The sequence below is a fragment of the Phoca vitulina genome, unplaced genomic scaffold (assembly GCF_004348235.1).
Source record: "Phoca vitulina isolate PV1807 unplaced genomic scaffold, GSC_HSeal_1.0 scaffold100, whole genome shotgun sequence".
NCBI classification, from domain to species: Eukaryota; Metazoa; Chordata; class Mammalia; order Carnivora; family Phocidae; genus Phoca; species Phoca vitulina.
This window is the reverse complement of record NW_022589803.1, coordinates 1,938,960-1,960,100: the sequence shown is the minus strand read 5'-3', so window position 1 is coordinate 1,960,100 and position 21,141 is coordinate 1,938,960. Positions and strand designations below refer to the sequence as shown.

General features: G+C 44.3%; 1 protein-coding gene across 1 annotated transcript in view; it reads right to left on the bottom strand.

The window, feature by feature from the left end:
- Positions 1-19,983, bottom strand: part of CRKL (CRK like proto-oncogene, adaptor protein) — a 35,831-nt gene extending 15,848 nt beyond the window's left edge. The window contains exons 1-2 of the mRNA XM_032397585.1: positions 19,152-19,983; positions 5,966-6,431 (exon numbers count right to left, since the gene is read on the bottom strand). Coding sequence (XP_032253476.1) covers positions 5,966-6,431; positions 19,152-19,462 — 777 coding nt within the window. The 5' untranslated portion in view covers positions 19,463-19,983. The remainder of the gene's footprint in view (positions 1-5,965; positions 6,432-19,151) is intronic.
- Positions 19,984-21,141: the final 1,158 nt, after the last annotated feature.

Genomic DNA, 21,141 nt, shown 5'->3' with positions numbered 1-21,141 from the left:
TGAAGTAGAAACCTGAGAATTCCAGGCCAGTCAGTGAAGGAAGTGGTGCCATGGGCCTTAGAAAGATTCAGAAGATTCAGAAACCAGATGTAATCCAGTGACTAGGGGTTTCAAAATGGGGAGAAGACAATCCAAGAAGAAATATGAACACAATCACAGATGACCCCAATGGGAGTGAACAGCAAGTATCTTGAGAATGCTGGTGAACTCACACAAAGAACTCTGAGCATCATAAAAAAGAACATGCGCCAAAGATGAAAGGATGTCCTTATACTGATAAGACAGATATCTAAGTACTGACCAAACACACCGGCAAGCAGGAATGAGAGTCCAACTCTGGTCACCTGCCAGAGAACATTACAACACAGGACACTGGTAGACCTATGAAGGGTCAAGTTTCTTGGTTTTGTTAAAAGAGGGATAATGGCAGATCTTATAAAATGTAAAAGGCGAGCATGAAATCAAACCTGGACAAAATTCTGAATGCAATTAGCAAACAGATGGTATCTGGAAGGCAGTACAGGCTCAACCAAGAACAAGTCATGCCAAAACCACCTCATTATCTTTTTTTAGACACGCTACGTAGATCAGGAGAGGCTGCAGAGGAGGACTTTAGTACAAAGATCTGGATCGTGCTTTTATGAAATCTGCAGCTAACATGAAACTGAGGGGGGTGATCAATATGCCAGATGACATAACAAGGATTTTAAAAGATTCAGATAACTGTACAGATGGTGTATGACAAAAACAAAAAGAAACGCACCCCCCCACCACCCCAAACCTGAAGAGGGATAACTGTATGGTCACATACTAAAGTCCAAACATCGGGCTAAGCAAATACAGGAAGGGGACTCGTAGTTGTTTCTCCCTGGTGGAGAGCTAAAAGGAACCACTCACAGACTATATTCCAGAACTTCCACAAGGACAGAGACCTTTGTTTTCTCACTACTGAACTCCAAACTCCTTAACAATGTCTGCCACATTGTAAGTACTCAGTAAACCTTTGCTGAAGGAGTGTTTTTGGAGCCCAAGTTGAGACCAGAGGGCCAATGGATTTAGATGCTGCAGAAAGCTAAAAGCATTAGGAAGATGGGCAGACTGAATGATCTAACTATTACTCAACTTGCCTTTCTTCCCCATCCTGAGTCACCTGAAGCCTCACTTGCAGGCCAAGAAAATGTTATTCTTCCTCCACAGAATCTGTTCCGCTGACTCTGATTCCCACAGATCCCTACTGTCACCAACTTTTTTTTTTAAACTAAGTAGGCTCCATGCCAGTGTAGAGCCTAACGTGGGGCTCAAACTCACAACCCTAAGATCAAGACCTGAGCCGAGATCAAGAGTCGGATGCTTAACTGACTGAGCCAGGCACCCCTCACCAACTGTTTTCTTAATCCATACCACAGGGGAAAGCTCCACCTAGGTTCCATTTAGATGCCTGGATACAAATTTTCACACAGCAAATAATCATAGGTATGCAGCCCCAGAGTTAAGGACAATGCTAAGAAAGTTCTTCCCTTTTTTTTCTAGTCAGGAAAGTATATTGGAATACAAGTGTGTGAGAATGATATCATAGGGAGATTCAAGCATTTGCTCTAAATTATTTAAAAATCCATCAATAAAAAGGTAAGTTGCCTGCAAACTTCAGAACCTCCATCAGTTGTGAGAAATTGGCTATTTTATGCCTCAGTGAAGGCAACATAAGAAAACTGTTCGTCTCCTCAGCCTAGCCCTTTGATGACATGGCGACAGCCCACTTCCTCTGCTTTGTCTTTTGCCGCTTTTGCCCAACATACTGCACACTCTAACCAACCTGCAGCTACTCGGTGGTATTAAGTCTTGTTCATGTAAGCTCTTCCCTCTGCCAGGAATGTCTCCCTGCACTTCACCCACCTAACTTCTATTCATCCTTCAAAACTCAGTTCAAGGGTCACCTCCTCCAGGAAGACTTCCCAGACAAATACCCACACTCCCATCTCCTACCCCCGCCCTTCCCCACTCTCCCTCCTACTCTGTGTTATTACAGCACTTACCACATTGCTGGTTTGTCTCTATTCTCTCACTAGGTGGTAAGCACCTTGGTGGTAGGGACCTACAAGACATCCCTCACAGGTTGGTTGCATGAATGGATGATTAATGAACAAACTCACATCAACTTTCAGAACAAGGGTGCCTTTTAGACTCAAAAGAATTGAAGTAGCTTGCCCAAGATCACACCATGAAAAGCCAGGACTTGAATGCAGGTCCATGATCTTTCCTTGACCATCTTGCTTTACCACACCCCAGATACCAAGTATTCCTTTTCAAATTAAATCCCAAGCATCAACTCACTTGAAAAGAGTGTAAGCAAGAGAGAAAAACGGCTAAACACAGACCTGTTTTAAAAATCTCTCTTTATGGGCACCTGGGTGGCTCAGTCGGTTGGATGTCTCTGCCTTTGGCTCAGGTCATAATCCTGGAGTCCCCGGATCAATCCCTGCATCAGGCTCCCTGCTCGGTAGGAAGTCTGCTTCTCCCTCTGCCCCTCACCCCACTCTCATGCGCATGCATGTGCGTGCTCTCTCAAATAAATAAATAAATAAAATCTATAAAAATAAATAAAATAAAATCTCTCTTTACTTGTAGGAATGTTCTTTTGAAAATCAAGTTTTATGAAAAAAAGTGTGAAATGATTCATGAAATAAAGTTCACCTAAGCCCTCATCGTTCTCACTAATACCATCAAGGGAAATAAGGAAGCTTCCATTACTGGCACATTTTGTCCTACTTATTTCACCTTTCTTATTTTAATTTTAATACTTTTCCTGGTAACCTAATTGCAAAAGTCTCAAGAGAGTTGTTTTTAACAAGATCAGACACGCACTAAGTTTTAGAAGATAACGCAGCTCATAGAACTATTTACTTATGCTATAGCCAAAAGTCTCATTTAAATATACAGAATGAGAAATACTATTAAGTGGAATTTGGCAAAAGTTTATTACTTGGGTCCCCCTTACACTCTTGGTGAAACACCAAAGCAAGCCTTTGATGAGACTTACACAGCTGGGGTAGTGTCACAAGGAGACTAAGGTGTGGAGACCTCTTTCTGGGGTCTGAGAAACAAGAACTGCGTAACGGCCAAGTATGTGGGTTACCTTAAAATATACATCATTTTATTTATTTATTTGAAATAGAGCAAGGGCGCCTGGGTGCTCAGATGGTTAAGCGTCTGCCTTCGGCTCAGGTCATGATCCCAGGGTCCTGGGATCAAGCCCCGCATCGGGCTCCCTGCTCAGCGGGGAGCCTGCTTCTCCCTCTGCCTCTACTGTTCCCCCTGCTTGTGCTCTCTCGCTCTGTCAGATAAATTAAAAAAAAAAAAAAATCTGAAATAGAGCGAGACAGCACAAGCAGGGCAGATGGGCAGAGAGGGAGAGGGAGCCTGACGCGGGGCTCAATCCCAGCATGGTGGAATCATGACCTGAGCTGAAGGCAGACGCTTAACCAACTGATCCACCCAGGTGCCCCAATATCCATCATTAGCCAGGCTTTTAATCCTCATCCTGGTCTAAGGCACCTACCCACATATCTGCTCACCAAGCTCTAAATGATCTCCTTTAGGGGTGCCTGGGTGGCTCATTCAGTTAAGCAGCCAACTCTTGATTCCAGCTCAGGTCATGACCTCAGGGATCTGAGTGAGATCTTCTGCGATCGCCCCGTGCTGGGATTCCCTGCTGGATGGGCAGTCTGCTCAACGATTCTCCCTCTCCCTCTGTGTCCCCCACTCCCGCCCCGGCTCCCGCCCACGTTCTCTAATAAATGAATAAATCTTATTAAAATAAGAAAATAAATGATCCCCTTTATAGTATCTGGTCTTCCACTCTACAATCCCCCCTATGCACACTCTGAGCAACGCACAGGAGATACAGGTTTCTAAAATGCACACACATCTTAGAGCTAGAGGTGAACAGGCAGGTGGCCTAAATGGAGTGAGGCTTTAAACCCTAGCTCAGGTAGGAGCCCAATTCCTGACTTCCTCTATGGACTGGAATTCTGACTGGGTGCCTCAACCCCCATGTGTCGAACACATGTGAGTCACAACAACTCTCCGAATCCGAGCTCTCCACTCCTATGATGAGACAACAGATGTGAAAATGCCTCAAAAGGCAGGAATCACTATGCAAACTGGAAGGTTTTAGAGCCCAGAACACCCCACGTAATTTTAGGGTGCTGTGTGAACTAGGCTAGGGGTGTACACCTGTGCAGGGGCAGGTCTGTGTGGGGATGAGAAAGCTGGAAGGCCCACTCAGCCAGGATTCAGTCTGGTTTCTTTCCTGTTCCTCCACTGGGAAGCATTAAAAGCATGTGGCTCCTGCCTAGACCTGGTCCCTGCCACAAGCCCCAGAAACTTACTCCTTTACAGCCAACGTGAGAGGGAGAAGTAATCAGACTCTGCAACAAACCTTCAGGTGTAGTTCGCTCGGACATTACTCCTCATCCAAGGAAAATGGAGGATAACCAATGGAAAAAACAGCACACACAAAAATCAATGCTAGCTTTTATCTGTGGACAGGCTGTTCTATGGGTTAAGTTCTGCTTTTTGAAGCAACAGGCTCCATTACTTCATCCTTCTGTCATGTACCTGGGCGGTCTCCCAACCCTGCCCTACTTTGACCTTGCGGTGAACGCACAAAAAACAATCACTAGCTTAATCTCAGCTTCTCCAACATTTATGCAATTTGATAATACCAACAAAGAGTATTCAATTGTAATCATATTATAATGATACTTATTTACCTAGTAGTTTGTGGCTCACAAGGCATTTTCACAACTTACCTACTAATAAAAGAGCTAGGATTTGTGGCATCAAATTCCATGTTCTGAGATGTTAATATTTAGGGCCCATCTCACTGCACGTATTTTACACCTCGTAAAAAATAACATGAAAAATATATAGGACTGTTTTAAAATTATTAATTTTTTTTTTAATCTTTTTTTTTCCCCCTTAAGTAGGCTCCACACCCAGCACGGAGCCTGACATGGGGCTTGAACTCATGACCCTAAGATTAAGACCCAAGCTGAGATCATGAGTCGGACACTTAACCAACTGAGCCACCCAGGTACCCAAAAAATCTATTTTTCAAATCCTTCTGTTCTTCCTCTGGGGTTTGTGCTCATTTATGGTCACTCCAGGTTTATTGGATGTCTCATCAAACTTCTACTTTCTGTGATACACAGTTTTACGCCCTCAACAGGCTTATCAACACTGGTCTTCAGGACTTCTTGGTTCAGAAAGCCACAGTTACATGCTAAGCTTTCCAAGAGTCTTAAAAAAAAATAAATCTGGTAAGTAAGGTCTGAGATACATATTTTTTTAATTAAAGATTTATTTATTTGAGAGAGAGCATGCACGAGCACAAGTAGGGGGAGGGGTGGAGGGAGAGGGAGAAGCAGACTCCCCATTGAGCAGGGAGCCTGACGTGGGGCTTGATTACAGGACCCTGGGATCATGACCTGAGCAGAAGGCAGACACTTAACTGAATGAGCCACCCAGGCACCCCGGTCTGAGATATTTTAAACTTTTATCTCTTCCTAGCTGAAGAGGAATTTTAAGACGTTTATTCATATTTCTCCTCAACTAATCAGGATGTCAGAAATATGGACCTGTACAAGTGGCTCTGTGTCTACCTGTATGCTGATTTCGTCTCTAGGTCATGGGTCTTTATTAACCATCATCTTTTCTCACTGGAAAGAAAACCAACTACTGTGAGACTAAACCTAGGAGAGACTACACCTTGGGAAAAACAAGGATAGGAAAGGACAAGAGTCATGTGGGACACTCACAGTGGATCTTCCAAAATCACCCAGTTATCTTATTCCCCTGAACAGAACTTTAAGTGAGCAGTCGTTACTCTGCAGAAATAAAATTAAAACTAAAAATGAAAACCAAATGTCAAAAAGACCCAAAAAACCAGCCCTGTAAATTTTACCTCTAATGCCAAAGCAGTCTTGTCATAAGCACAGGGTACTCTTTTCTGGATGGCTTTGGCAAAGACAGGTCCATTCTGTGTGGATGGCAAAGGGTTGATCGCTGCCCCAGGAGTACTGGAAACTGCAGGTAGAGGAGTTGTGGTCTGAGGTTGAGCATAGGCATGAGCAGGTTCTGGGATCCCATAACTGTTGGAATTCCTATTCCCATGCTTTCCATGTGGTGAGGATCTCACAAGCTTTTCAACGTAAGGAACGGGAATCATCCCAATCCGGCCATCCTTGTTCCGGGCGCTCCACCACTGTTCTTCCGGCTTCTCTATTATGACCAGGATCTCACCCTTTTTAAAGGGCAGGTCTTCAGCATCATTCCCAGGAAAATCATAGAGAGTCCGTACATATTCCAGATTTTCTTCTGCTGTAGGCAGGTTGGGTGCTGATACAGATCCCATTGGTGGGCTTGGGTACCTTCAGAGAGAAAGAAAATTAACTCTAAGAGAAAAATCTTACTCGATACCAGTGTTTGTCAAACTTTTAAATAAACCATTCTCCTCTACAATGAATTATTTCCCTTGCTATATTCTCAGTAGTTAAGAAGGTTCTGTCACACTATTTTATGTTCTGCAGTTAGTATTGCCTGAATAGACCTTGTTAAATCACATGTCAAGTGCATACACACACACACCATCTCTGTTTCACAGGAATACAGTTTTTTTTTGTTTTTTGTTTACACAGAGATACAACTGGTCTGAATTTATATTTAAAATCTTGAGTAAGTTCAGTAGCTGCCTTCCTTAGGACCCTGTCACAGCCATCACACATTTTTCCTCCTGGTCCTAATCTATGGCATGCTTCCTGCACACTTCCCTGGGCATCCAGAGAGAAAATGACAAAGGCTTCAGTTTCTGTGTCCTTCAAAATACAAAAACCAGAAAAGGGTTTATACGCCTGTCAAATTAAAAACAAACAAACAAAGAAACAAACCCATATTGCATTTTATGCAGAAATCACCATCTGAGCACCAAAATGAAAACACAGGGACCTTTTCACTGCAGAACTCACAGGCAAGAGCTCTCATCAAAGCATCAGTCCAGACACCACCACACCCCTCTGCTATGCTCAAGATGATCAGCCTGTATTTGCCAAGCTACAGAATGCCCTCCCAGGGTCAGTTATAAAAGTGCAGTCCCTGCTCTCCAGTAACACCCCATCTGTAATGCCTCTTCTGCAAAAGAAGTATAGCAGTCTCTCTTCACCTAAGAAATGTTCTGAGAAGTTGCAAATACACCAACTTGTGGGGAAAAAAAACTATTTTACCATTAGCTCCCTCCACCACTTAACTTTTCTAAAGCACAGAATCCACACCAGAGTAACAAACCCTGGGCTTCATCCAAAGAGTTCGCACCTCTGAAGTGACTTTGCCTGCAGAACCATCCATCACCAGAGCCCCGTTCTAGAGTAGCCTTGACGGAGAGTAAGCCAAAAATAGGAAATGCCTGTTTAACCACTGACTATGGTTTCCAATTTATCTTTTTTTAAAAAGATCATTTATTTACCTACTTATTTGGGGGTGGGGGGAGTGTGTGCAAGTGGGTGGAGGGGCAGAGGGAGTAAGAATCCTCAAGCAGTCTCCCTGCTGAGCGGGGAACCCGACACAAGCCTCAATCCCAGGACCCTGAGATCATGACTGGAGCCGAGATTGAGAGTCGGCTGCTTAACCGACTAAGCCCCCCAGGTGCCCCTGTTTTATCGTCTATTAACTCATGTCCACTCTCTTTCTTTCCTCCAATTAATGATCTAAAAAGTTACTTCATATAACAACGCGATCTCTTATGTTTAAATATTTTTAAAATTTTTTTATGTTAGTCACCATACATTACATCATTAGTTTTTGATGTAGTGTTCCATGATTCATTGTTTGCATATAATTACGTTCAAATATTTTAATTTTTTTTCCTTTATAAAAATATCACCATGTTACAACATTCAGCAAAAAAGGACAACAAGGGATGCCTGGCTGGCTCAGTCAGTAGAGCATGCAACTCTTGATTTCTTGGTTCTGAATTCAAGCCCTGTGTTGCGTACAGAAATTACTTAAAAATAAAATAAAATCTTAAAAAACAAAAACAATACCCAGGGCGCCTGGGTGGCTCAGTTGGTTAAGCGACTGCCTTCGGCTCAGGTCATGATCCTGGAGTCCCGGGATCGAGTCCCGCATCGGGCTCCCTGCTCGGCAGGGAGTCTGCTTCTCCCTCTCCTACTCCCCCCTCTTGTGCTCTCTCTCTCTCTCACTCTCTCTCTCAAATAAAAAAAAAAAAAAAAAAAAAAAACAATACCCAGCCCCCCCCAAAAAAGAAAGAGAAAAAAAAAAAACCCACAGCTCCTGCCCCGTCATAACTACTTTTTCACCCCTCCCACTGGCCAAATTTATGGCTTTTTTTTAAAAAAAGATTTTTTTATTTGAGAGAGAGAGTGCATGAGCAGGGAGAGGGGCAGAGAGAGAGAGAATATCCAAGTGGACTACCACTGCACGTGGAGCCCAAAGCCAAGCTGGATCTCATGACCCATGAGATCAGGACCTGAGTTGAAACCAAGAGTTGGACGCTTAACAGACTGAGCCATGCAGGCACCCAAACTTTATGCCTTTCTTAAAAGAGTCTTGTGTATGCCCATGGCAGTTTTTCTACCTAATATCACACCACAGGTGTTTCCCTATATCACTGGTCTACATGATCATTTACTTTTATGTCAGGATAACATTTCATTCTGTGAGCCTGCAGCAATTAAGCATCCCTGTGTTTCTGGATATTTAGTTTTTCTTTCTCCCTATTCGATCATCAACATCACAAAGCATTTTGAATATAGTTTCTTGATATTCAATTTTTTTATGGGGGGAGGGGGAGATGGAGAGGGAGGGAATCTTAAGCAGGTTCCACGCCCAGCACGGAGCCCAATCTGGGGCTCAATCTCACGATCCTGAGATCACAGCCAGAGCTGAAACCAAGAGTCGGATGCCCAACCAACTGAACCATCTCAATATTAGATTTTTTGTAAAGCCTAGATTTCCAGATTAAAGAACAGGGACATTTTCATGGCCCTTGGTACACACTGACACACTACTTTCCAAAAGGCAGTCTTCATAATTTGCAAAACTTAACATCTTTAAAATGTAAATGACTAGTTTAATATAGTATACTAACAACTGAATTAACAGCAGTCTATGTATTATGCCACAGTGATTAGGAGCTTGATTTAAAACCTCTAAAATCTCAGGGGGTCTGCTTCTCCCTCTCCCTCCGCTGCTCCCCCCTGCTTGCGCTCACTCGCACTCTTTCTCTGTTTAAAAAAAACTTCTTTTTTTAAAATATACTCTTTCAAATAAATAGATAAAATCTTAAAAAAAAAAAAACCCTCTAAGATCTTATTGCTTATTAACAACAACATGATACTGAGGGGCAAACTGCTTAATATCAATACGTTTTGAAAAGAGATAGCAGGAGTAGCAACAGTAATAGAGTTGACACTTTCTACCTATGCCAGGCACTGTTTGCAGTCTATATAGACTTTAAATTATTTCATCCTCTCAGCAATCCTGTGATTATCCCCATCTTACAGATGAGGAAGCCAATGCCAACACAGGGTTATATTTGTACTCAGGCAGTCTGGTTCTAGAGTACTTACTCATAACCTCTAAGCTAGTCAGCCTCGGGAATAAACCCCGCGTCTTTCGGTTGCATGGGAATTAACGTCAGATTGTATGTGAAACATGCACAATAGTTCCTGGTTGTTACTGAGGATCCAATTAGCTCCCACCCCTACCGTCTTTAAGGTACACCCTGCCCCTATTTCAAGGGCCACAGACAATCTGTGAAAAGTTTGGGTACTACTACATAAATCTCATATTTTACTAAAAGCACAATCAGTTCCATCTCAGACCCCAGCCAAGGGTATTTCATTATCTGTATACTTAAAAAGTTAAGAGCATTTATTTCTACAATACAAATCATGAGGACACTAATACAGTTTCAGTGGGGATTAACACTAACGAAATTCATCTACCCAGGTATCCACTAGACTTACTACACACTAAGAACTTGGGAGACAATCGCTTCTCGGCCTTTTGGCTAAGATCAAGTGTAGAACTTGGGAGACAGACAATGAATTAAAACCAAGTTCTTGCTCTTAGAAGACTGCCAATTTAGCATAGAGACTAGAAGACAAAAACACAGCACAATGAGTAATTAATATGCCATGACAGAAGCTGATAGGGTCAAGGAGCACTCAAAGGAAGGCGTGAGTTCTATTAAGGGGCAGGAGAACAGGCAAGGAGGCAATGCACTAGAAGCTGAAGACTAGCCCCCTTTGGAATTGAAAGATTCTGTTGAAGACAGGCTTACATATTTTGGTTCTAAATCAGAAAAAGACTAGAGGCCCGAAGGTTCAAACGGTCCCTTCCCCAGCCTCCCCATACCTCACGGGGCACACGACTCATTCCTATAAGCACAGACCAGGAGCTTTGCTGGCGAGGCCCTTGAGGTTGACAAACTTCTCTAAAAGGCTGGTACATGTTTGAGGCTTTGCGGACTATACATATGGCCTATGTTGTATACTCTTCTTTTTTTAAAATACACTCTTTCAAAAATAGAAGAACCATTCTTAGCTTCAGGACACTATACAAAAACTGAGTCTGGCCTAGGAGCCCGCAAACTATGGCCTATGGGCCATTCAGCCTACTGTATGGTTTTGTAAATAAAGTTTTATTACAACACAGCCAAACTCACTCATCTATAGTATTGTCTATGACTGTTTTTGTGCTGTAAGGGCATAGTTGAGAAACTGTGAGAGACTATATACAGCCTATAAAGCTTAAAATATTTACTATCTGCCCCCATATTGAAAGTTTGCTGATTCGTTGTCTATATTACTGGCTTAAAAGAGCAGAGGGTGCTTTTCAACTTTCAATACTTCCCTGGTAAGGAAGATGTATGCAAATGTGACAAAGATGGAGGATAGCTTATACTTTCTCCACCATTATACTGCTAGAGTGACTGTAGGGCTCATTTCCCAATTTAGTACATACACAGATATCCCTAAATTCACATCAAACCAATCTCCCAGCCACATCCCTGACATAAATTCAAAGTCTTCCACCCCATATCCTCAAACTCATGTATTCATCAAAATTCCCTGCAAATTACACATTAGTTCCACTATAGACATGAAACCATGATGATGCCAGGGCAGATTATCTTGCCCTTTCTATTAGGTCCCACAGCCCAAAGTAATATGTAACATAAAACTGCAACAATTCATTGTTTCTCATTTCGATTTGTTCCTTGATCAAAACTGTAAAAGAGCACCTGTAAACTCCTCTTTAAATTTTACATACAAAGAGGGGCGCCTGGGTGGCTCAGTCGGTTAAGCACCTGCCTTTGGCTCAGGTCATGATCCTGGAGTCCCAGGATCGAGCCCTAAGTCCGGCTCCCTGCTCAGCGAGAAGTCTGCTTCTCCCTCTGCCCCTCACCCTGCTCGTGCGCTCTCTCTCAAATAAATAAAATCTTAAAAAAATAAAAATAAAATTTACATACAAAGAGTTTTCCAAGCCCATTCAAATATTCTAAGACCCATGCTTCTCCCTGTCTTGTGCCTATAGTCCACAGCATACTGAGCAGGAAGGCCCTGGATGACTAACTGGAAATTGGCCTTTCCTACCTAATGTCAATGAACCCCCTCTCCTTTAGGTAAAAAGCATTCTCAGCTTCATATATAAAGCACAGATAAAACATTTTCTTTAAACCTGAGCATTAATATCTTCTAAGCTTAAAATTTCCTTCACGCAAAAGAAGGAATACAACTTCTGAGAGAATTTCGAAGGTACTGGTAATCTAGTTTTTTAAAGGGGTCACATGGGTATTGATGAATTTTCTTATTATACACATGTCTATACATACTCTCTTGTATGTATGAAAATATTTCACAGTAAAAAGTTGGGGAAAAAAAACAAAATAGGTAAGAGAATCAATTCTTTTTAAAGACTTCTCTAGGGGCACATGGGTGGCTCAGTCGTTAAGCATCTGCCTTCAGCTCGGGTCATGATCCCAGGGTCCTGGGATCGAGCCCCGCATCGGGCCCCCTGCTCGGCCAGGAAGCCTTCTTCTCCCTTTCCCACTCCCCCTGCTTGTGTTCCCTCTCTCACTGTGTCTCTCTCTGTCAAATAAATAAATAAAATCTTAAAGAAAGAAAGAAAGAGAAAGAAAGAAAGGAAAGAGAAAGAAAGAAAGAAAGGAAGGAAGGAAGAAAGAAAGACTTATTTATTGGGGTGCCTGGGTGGCTCAGTCAGTCAAGCGCCCAACTCTTGATTTTGGCTCAGGGCGTGATCTCTGGGTCCTGGGATCGAGCCCTGCATCAGGCTCCCTGCTCACCGGAAAGTCTGCTTGTCTCCCTCTCCCTCTGCTCTCTCTGTCTCTCTCTCAAATAAATAAATCTTTAAAAAAAAAAAAAAAAAAGGCTTATTTATTTGAAAAAGAGAGAGCTCATGAGTGGGGGGAGGGGCAGAGGTAGAGAATCCTCAAGCAGACCCGCCCCCGCCCCCAGCAGGAACAGGACACTCCTCCCCCTCTCCTGAGCCAAAACCAAGAGTCCAATGCTCAATTGAGTAAAAGCCGCCGAGGCGCCCCAATAAGAGAATCAATTCTAAGAAGACTGGCTAAAAACCTCTAGTGAAATGGCACTGAATACTGAGGACCTCACCCTTCCATCCCTAGATATTCACACCATCACTTACAGCTCTTTCTATGCCTGTGGCTACCTCTCCACCCCATTCCACAGCTCTTCTGCTCATTCTGTATAGTCCATCTAAGTTTAGACTCCCAAATCTACATTATTTAGCCCCCAACTCTCTTCTCAATAACAAACCCATCAGACTGCTAAACTTGGCTTCCAGTAAGCATCTCAAAGAGTCTCCCTACTGAAAACAATCATCCCTCCTCACCCTGATCAATTCTCTTCTCTTCTTTCAAGACACCACTGAATCATCCCTGAAGTCATACCTCTTTCCTCACCGTCTACATGCAATTGCCCAGCGAAGACTGTTAGTTTTTACATTATAGTCCCAAAGCATGGGATCTTAGTTTGGCTTCTCACGATTCCTTCTCCTGTTAACAGCCCTTAATTAGTCCCACACCCTAGACTCTCTCCCTACCCAGTCCCACACCAGAACAGTTTCTAAAGTGTAACTGGCCATGGCAATTCTCTTCTCAAAAGCTTTAGACAGCTCCCACTGTTAAACTCATTCACAAAGCACAGGAGACCCTTCACAATTTAGCATTATTCTTCCTTCCTACCTCACTGCCCATCACTCACATTAATTACAACTCTGTGCCTTTCCCAGCAGGCACTGCCACCACCTTTTCTCCCCTCCTTCTCATCTCTTCTTTCAAGCCTTCCCTGACCCCTCAGTTGATCATTCTTGCTTTGAAGCTCCCAAGGTATTCTATTTTAACTTGATTTACTCCCATTATATGCCTTGAGTCTAGTATTGGGCTTTGGTGTAGAGTAGGCTCAATACAGTGAAATTCCTGCTAATAAAAATAAAATATCAAAGACATAGGGAAGCATTTCCCATTCCTGTTTCTATCCTTTTTTTCCCCCTCCTTCTGAAAACACAAAAACTTCAGCACTCCCAATTCCCTATATCTGGTTTAATTCTGTATACAAAGAAATCCTGTACACCATTTAGTTTGCCGTCCAAGCCTCTTCAGTTCACCACTGTTCCATTCATGCTCTCAGTCATCATTCCAGACTAGTTGCCACATGCTTAGTGGCCCCACCTTACTTGGTATGATCTCAGCTCAGACTCTAAAATAACCTGAATTCCCACTAATAAGCACTGTCCATTTTTACTTACCAGGAACAACTAAAATATTTCAGCCTGAAGGAAACCTAGAAATAATCTAGTCCAACTCTTTAGGTTAAAAAAAAAAAAAATCTTTCTAAGGTTAAAAATTTGAGTCTTAAATATTAAGAGAAAAGTCACAAATCAAATGGCTACCAGTACTTTACATGCCATGGGAACACCACTCAACTGGGCAAGCTTCCATTCCCAGCATAATGACCATATTCTTGTATCTCATCTGAATCAAATTTAGATGATTTAAACTACTGGTAAGAGGAAAATCAAAGGTTTATTCACAGTGCCAAATTCTATGCTAATCAAAATTACTGGTAATCCTTCTCCCCCACTCCTAATTCTAGAAGTCCAGATTTGAGTTCCCTCAAATATTTAGAACAGGGGATGTGGAAGGAGGTGTGATCGTGTGGCCCATGGCATCCTCTGGTCCATGCAGGGCTTGGCTTCTGCTTTACAGGTGGGAGGGCCCTCCTCTGGGCACTCAGGTTAAGCTGGGCATCCTTTTTCAACTACTCTACCAAAGCAGATAGCATGGAAATGGCCTTTTAAAAAATCTCAGCACCAGGGATACCTGGGTGGCTCTGTCAGTTAAGCATCTGCCTTCAGCTCAGGTCATGATCCCAGGGTGTTGGGATCGAGTCCTGCACTGGGTTCCTTGCTCAGTGGAGAGCCTCCTTGTCCCTCTGCCTGCCGCTTCCCCTGCTTATGCTCTCTTTCTGACAAATAAAATCTTAAAAAAAAAAAAAAATCTCAACACCAGTAACCTTCTCAAGAACATGACAGGAATTGTTGATTCAATGTTAGTTCCATGTTACTAAGTACATGAGATGTGCATTGTCTGCTGACAAAAATCAAGGATTTTCTAAGGGTCTACTTGCCTCAGTTAAAAAACTTTACTTCTTAGCTTTTTCTCCTAGCCTTCATATAGCTGTATAAGCTAAAACTAGAGAATTATATAAGCAAAGCAAGCTATGCAAAACAGTTTCTAAACCACAGGAAAATGGATTTCATATTTAAACAATCCACCTAGGGGCGCCTGGATGGCTCAGTCATTAAGCGTCCGCCTTTGGCTCAGGTCATGATCCTGGGGTCCTGGGATCGAGCCCCACACCAGGCTCCCTACTCCGCGGGAAGCCTGCTTCTCCCTCTCCCACTCCCCCTGCTTGTGTTCCCTCTCTCGCTGTGTCTCTCTCTGTCAAAAAATAAATAAAATCGTAAAAATAAATAAATAAATGAACAATCCACCTAGGAACCTTCTGAAACATTCTGTTGTTAAACTGGAAATCAACTCCATTAAATTAAAAAACACTAGCACTTACCTGAATATTAACTTAATGAACAGAATCTTAAAAATATTTATACTCAAATAAATTGGAGGTGAAAACCGCCACAGGTTTTGTTTATCAGATCAACTGTAATATAAAAATTACACCTACATCTAGGGTGCCTGGGTGGCTCAGTCAGTTAAGTGTCCGACTCTTGGTTTCGACTCAGGTCATGATCTCAGAGTCCTGAGATCAAGCCCCTTGTTGGCTCCTCATGGAGTCTGATTGTCCCTCTCCCTCTGCTCCTCTCCGGCACTGGCTCCCCCGCATAAATAAAAATAAAATCTTTAAAAAAAAATTACACCCACATGCTGAAAGAGAACCCTTTAGAATCACTCAAAATCAACAAAAGCCATATGATACGATATGACACTTTTTGGGGGTTAAATTTAAAACCCCCCACATGGGCGCCTGGGTGGCTCAGTCGGTTAAGCGTCTGCCTTCGGCTCAGGTCATGATCTCAGGGTCCTGGGATCGAGTCCCACATGGAGCTCCCTGCTCTGGGGGGAGCCCGCTTCTCCCTCTCCCTCTGCCTGCCACTCTCCCTGCTTGTGCTCACTCTCTGTCAAATAAATAAATAAAATCTTTTAAAAAATAAAAATAAAACCCACCACAGGAACACCACAAATACAAAAAGCAATTAATAAGATAAACTGAGAGAACACAAAGTTACAAATGTACCAAGTCATCTTTGTTTCCTCCTTTCTCTTCCCTCACCATCCCCCCTCCCATCAGCAACATCAATCTTAACTCCAAAACAGGCACCTCCAAGTCACAGCTCTACATCAGTCTATATGACCTGTGACATATATGCCATCAGCCACCATCATTTTGCACCCAGATAACAGTGACAACTCCATATCACTCCTGTGCTTCAAACTTCTTCCATGGCACCCACTGCACTTTAAATAAAATCCAATTTCCTTATCTTGACCATTACATCTCCTAACTCTTCTCATAGAACCCCTTTATTTAAGTACCACACTCCCAACCCAGTGGCTATCTTCCTGACCTCAGGACTTTGTCTAAGCTCTTCCCTATGACTGGAAGGCTCTTCCCCCGCTTCTTAGCCCAGGCCTTCCCAAGGCTTGCCTCTTCCCTACCCTTGGGTAGCTTCATGCTTTCCCTGACCACACTACATCAGGTAGGTCCCTCCTATTATATTCTCTCTGCTCAGCTTCATTTCCTTCATAGCATTTATTAATCCTGTATTTTATTTATTTTCCTACTTTTAGTTTGTCTCTTTCAATAAAATAGAAGTTCTATTATGGAGAAAGTACGCCTGCCATCCATTGTTCTTAGTCCCCATCACTGGGATATAACTCTTGTAAATACTTGAATAAAAATATAAAACTAGGGATGCCTGGGTGACTCAGTCGGTTAAGTGTCTGCCTTTGGCTTGGGTCATGATCCCAGGGTCTGGGGACAGAGCCCCACGCTGGGCTCCCTGCTCAGTGGGGAGTCTGCCTCTCCCCCAGCTCATGCTCTCTCTTCCTGTTCTCGCTCTCAAATAAATAAATCTTTTAAAAAAATATAAATGTTGAGGAACATTCCAATAAAAAAGATCAGACTAGAAAACAAGCACCAGTCCTTAAATTCTGAGGAAGTCGTAGTTACAATTTTTCACTAAGCAAAATTAAAAAAACACGAACTTTTAGCTAAAGGGCACAAAACTCTGGCCTTAAGAGCTCAGTTTTGATGCCTAAACCACTTAATATATCTTGTTTGGGGTGTGAAGAGGCACTAAACTGACTTGCATTTGGCCAAGGCTTTACAGGGTACCTCTAGTTTTCTACAAAGGCTGAAAACCTATCAAACCAATCTTCGAATTTCAGGCTCAGGGGAGAAAATCCAAAGATTAAGAAAGTAAATCCAGTCTGGATCTAATTCAACCAGAATTGTGATCGTCCTCCGAGATACCAACAGAAAATAAAAACCTAAATTACAACATGCCTGGGGCAGAGAGTGAAGAGGAGGAGAAACAATTACAGCTTCGTGTAAGTGGGAGGGTCAGGGAAAGGCCCTATTATTTGAGGGGCCTGGAACAGCAGTTACGATTTCAATAGGTGAGGATGGGGGGGGGCGGGTTTAAGCAGTCAACCTAGAGCCAGCAGCCCAGCCAACAGCTGGAGCAAAGGTACAAAGGTGTGAGGAAGTAGGCAGGGATGGCTACCAGGGATTAAATGAACTGCCTAGCGGGACTGCACTAAAGGAAGAACAAGGTGGGGAGTGGGGGGAGGATAGGCATCCAAAACAGAAAGTTATGTCTGGTATCTGGAAAGACACATGTATGAAAAATGTGGAGTTGTTTTTGTTGGTAATGGGAAGCTACTGCAGCATATTCCTTTCTCTCTCTCTAGAAGGAGATCAAACTATTTACTAACATTTTCTGAAACAGCTGTTATTATAATACCTGTCACCTCAAAGCAAGCACAATGCCTTGTACATGGCATGACTTAATAAATGCCTGAAATTAATGATATTAATTCACCTCCACGAGTTGGAGAAGTAATTCACTTAAACATACTAAAAATCTCATTATAGTTGGTTCTAATATTTTCTCCAACCCCTTATATCAGAATATACTGTGCTCAAAGTTGACTCCAACTACCAGCATCTTTGGGGACCTGGAGATTTCACTAATCAGATTCTTGGTGCCTAGGTCTTTGTTATACACTATTTGATTTATAATCACTTTCTCCCAGTTTTTAAAGTCCATTTAGTTCAGCAGTTAATCTTACAGTCATTATACTGTCATGGCTTTGTTTCTTCTCTCTTATTCCATGGAAGCAACACTTAACGCATCCAGTGGGTGCTCCTTAATTATTATAGCTTTTAATGGTTAAAACTCAGAGGAACATCTCAGCAAATCTATAAAATCAGAAACACCTCATTCCAAAAATGAGCACCCTATCCTTTTAAAACATAAGTTCAAGAAGCAAAATGGGCAGTAAAATACTTTTCATTTAAAAAAATTCCAGGCAATTTCTTCAGTTCAAATTTGGCATAATTTAAATAAAAGAAACGTGATAAAACACTGAAGACAAATTAAAGCAAATAATTGAATAAAATAATGCATTTTACTTGGAAAAGAGGATGCTGGATGCTTAACTTTACTAAATCATTAAGACTTACAGATGTACAAAATGTACATCTAAAATTAAACTAGAATAGAATTAAAGTGTAGCTCAAAAATTTCCTTTAGTAATGAACATTCTAGCTTTATTCCCTCTCAGAATTTAATCAAATAGATTTCTGGCCTATTAGTGGTCCAGCCTGGGGGTTAACTATAATATAAAAACTCAAAAATATGTCCTCGCTGAAGCCAGTGCATCTTCTTTTAAAATTTCTGTAATTATAAAACAAAAGGTGTCAGGTGTAATTCAAACTTGGCACCAAGGTATCAATATATAGTTCTGATATTTCACTGTTACAAGTTTTGTATCTAAACGTGCATTTTCACTTGTCGGCTCTTAGTTCCAAAAGACTGCAGTCCAAGAGTTCTTAAACTGGACCAGGGATCCCAAGAACCTTGAATGGTGTGTAAAGTTGTGTGTACGTGCATTTTTAGGGAGGGGGAAATGCCATGGCTTCCTTGAGATTCTCAAAAAAGTCTGTGGTCCAAAAAAGGTTTAAAAACAACAAAAACTCTTCTTTAGTAGGATAACCCAAATAGATAACGTGACGAAAAGCAAAAAGCGGGCATTTTAACTATGAACCGCCGTTAAACATGTTTAAAACGCATCCCCTCATCCAGTGACCCAGATCCTGACACTAGCCTTCCGTTCAGAAGCCTTCTGGAAAAGAATTTGGTTCAGAATGGGGTGAAAAGGGTTCAATTACACACCTCCACCCCCCACTCTTCGATCGATCCCAAGCGAACCACCCCTGCCATTCTCGACCCTCCGCGGTAGGAGTGGGCTGTGCGCCCGGGCAGCGCGGGCGCTCGCGTACCTGGGCGCGGGCTCGATTAGGGTGGTGGTGTCCAGGTAGTGAATCTTGTAGAACTCCAGCAGAGCCGGCAAGTGGTCAAACTCCTGGTCCCCGATCTTAAAACGGCGGTTGGGCAGCGAGTTGATGATGTAGTGGGAGACCCGCGAGTTCTCGGACACAGACAGCACATAATCCCCGGGGCAGGTGGAGGAATCGCGAACTAGGAACATACCGTGGCGCTGGCCCTGGAGCCGGGTCTGCGCCTCCTGGCGAGACACCGGCCCCATGTACCATGCGGAGCGGTCTGAGGAGTCGAACCTGGCGGAGGACATCGTGTCGGACCGGGGCTCTGCGGCGGGTCGGGGCGGCGGCTGCTCTCGTCTGTTCTGGACGCCTTTGCCCGACAGACGGCTTTGCGGCCAAGGAAGGGCCTCTTGGCACACCTCGAGGCGCGCTTAGAGGGCCGAGCCAGCACCTTCCTCTCGGCTCCGGGCCCGCAGCATCCTCCGCCGCCGCCCGCCTGCTCCGGGGCCGCCTCACGGAGGGAGCCGGCCCGGGGAATGCAGGGCACAGCCCGAGGTCGGGGCGGGAGAAGCCGAGCCGCAGCGGAGGCCGCCCCGGGGTTCTCGGGCTGCCCGGCGTACCGGGGGTGCTTCCAGTCACTCCTGGCCCGGAACGCGCCGACTCCGCGCCCCCCACGGCTCTGCAAGGACCCCCGCCGCCACACGAAGCACCGGACTCCCAAGAGCGTCGCGCCTCCGAGGCGGTTTTGCCCAGCCCGTTCCCAACAGCCACAGCAACAAAATGGCGGACGCGGGAGAAGCGGCCGGCCACCTCCCCCCTCCGCTCAGCGCGCTCGATCTGCGCACGCGCGGGCTCTGGCTCCCAGCTGCCGCCCGGGCCCTCCCCGTGACGTCACGCGGCGCGGCCAATCAGGAGCACGGTCGTGACGGTCTGGGCGTGCGCCGCTTTCGGCCGCTCCCGCGTTCCGGGAGGAGGCGGGGGTGGCGGAGGAGGCGGGGGTGGCGGAGGAGGCGGGGGTGGCGGAGGAGGCGGGGGTGGCGGCGGCGGAGGAGGCGGTGGCTGCAGCCACTCCCTTCCTGGGCTGCGGTGCGCCGCCGGGGGCGCTGCCGCTGTGGGCTCGCCCCGCTCTTGCAGGAAAACAGCTGGAGTCGAGAGGGAGCGGCTTTTCGAAAACCTGCTCCGCGAACAAAGCGTAATGTGCATGCAGAATCTTTGGCCTTGGAGGCGTGGCACTGAGGTGACCCGGCTGGCCGAGGGGCCCAGGGGGACCAGCGCTGGGGGAAATCTACGGGTAGACAGGCCTCAATGGGTCCAAGTGGCTCTGGAAGATGACCGCAGGGGCTGCGGTGACCAGCAGTTAGGGACGAGTTGACCTAGACCCGAGGTGGCCTGATAGGCTAAGGGAACCAGAGTGGCCAGGAGACTCGACAAGCACAAATGGGGGGTTGTGAAGGTTGGATCGACAGGATTAAGTGGTCTAGGAGGTCTACGGTCTGGTGTAATCTGGCCATCATTAGCGCTTAATTGGTACAAGTAAAATGCGGACTCCTCCGGGCGTGGCTTGAAGACTTCGTCTGTTCCGGATTCTGCTGCTTCTCTGAGTTAATCTCGCATTCCCCCTGGCTGGCCTTGTTCCCGCCAGGTGCTTGTAACCTGTTTCCCCGCCCTGCACCCCGCAGTAGAATGAAATTTTTTTTAAAAAGCAGGGATCTTGTCTGTCTTGTTCACTTCTGGGCCTAGCACAATGTCTGGACCTGACCTGATGCTGAAATATTTGTTGAATAAATGACTATTGGGAAAAACCACCAGGCTATTGGTGACCGATTATTGGTAGCACCACTCCCAGAACTGGACAGACAAGAAAGCATGTCCAAAAAGGGAGACGCAGGCAATACAAACCTATACTTAGATCCCTTTGTCAATGTTCTTTCATTTTGGCCCTTTGCAGCCTTCAGGTTGAACATATACTAGATTCTAGGGTGATGGG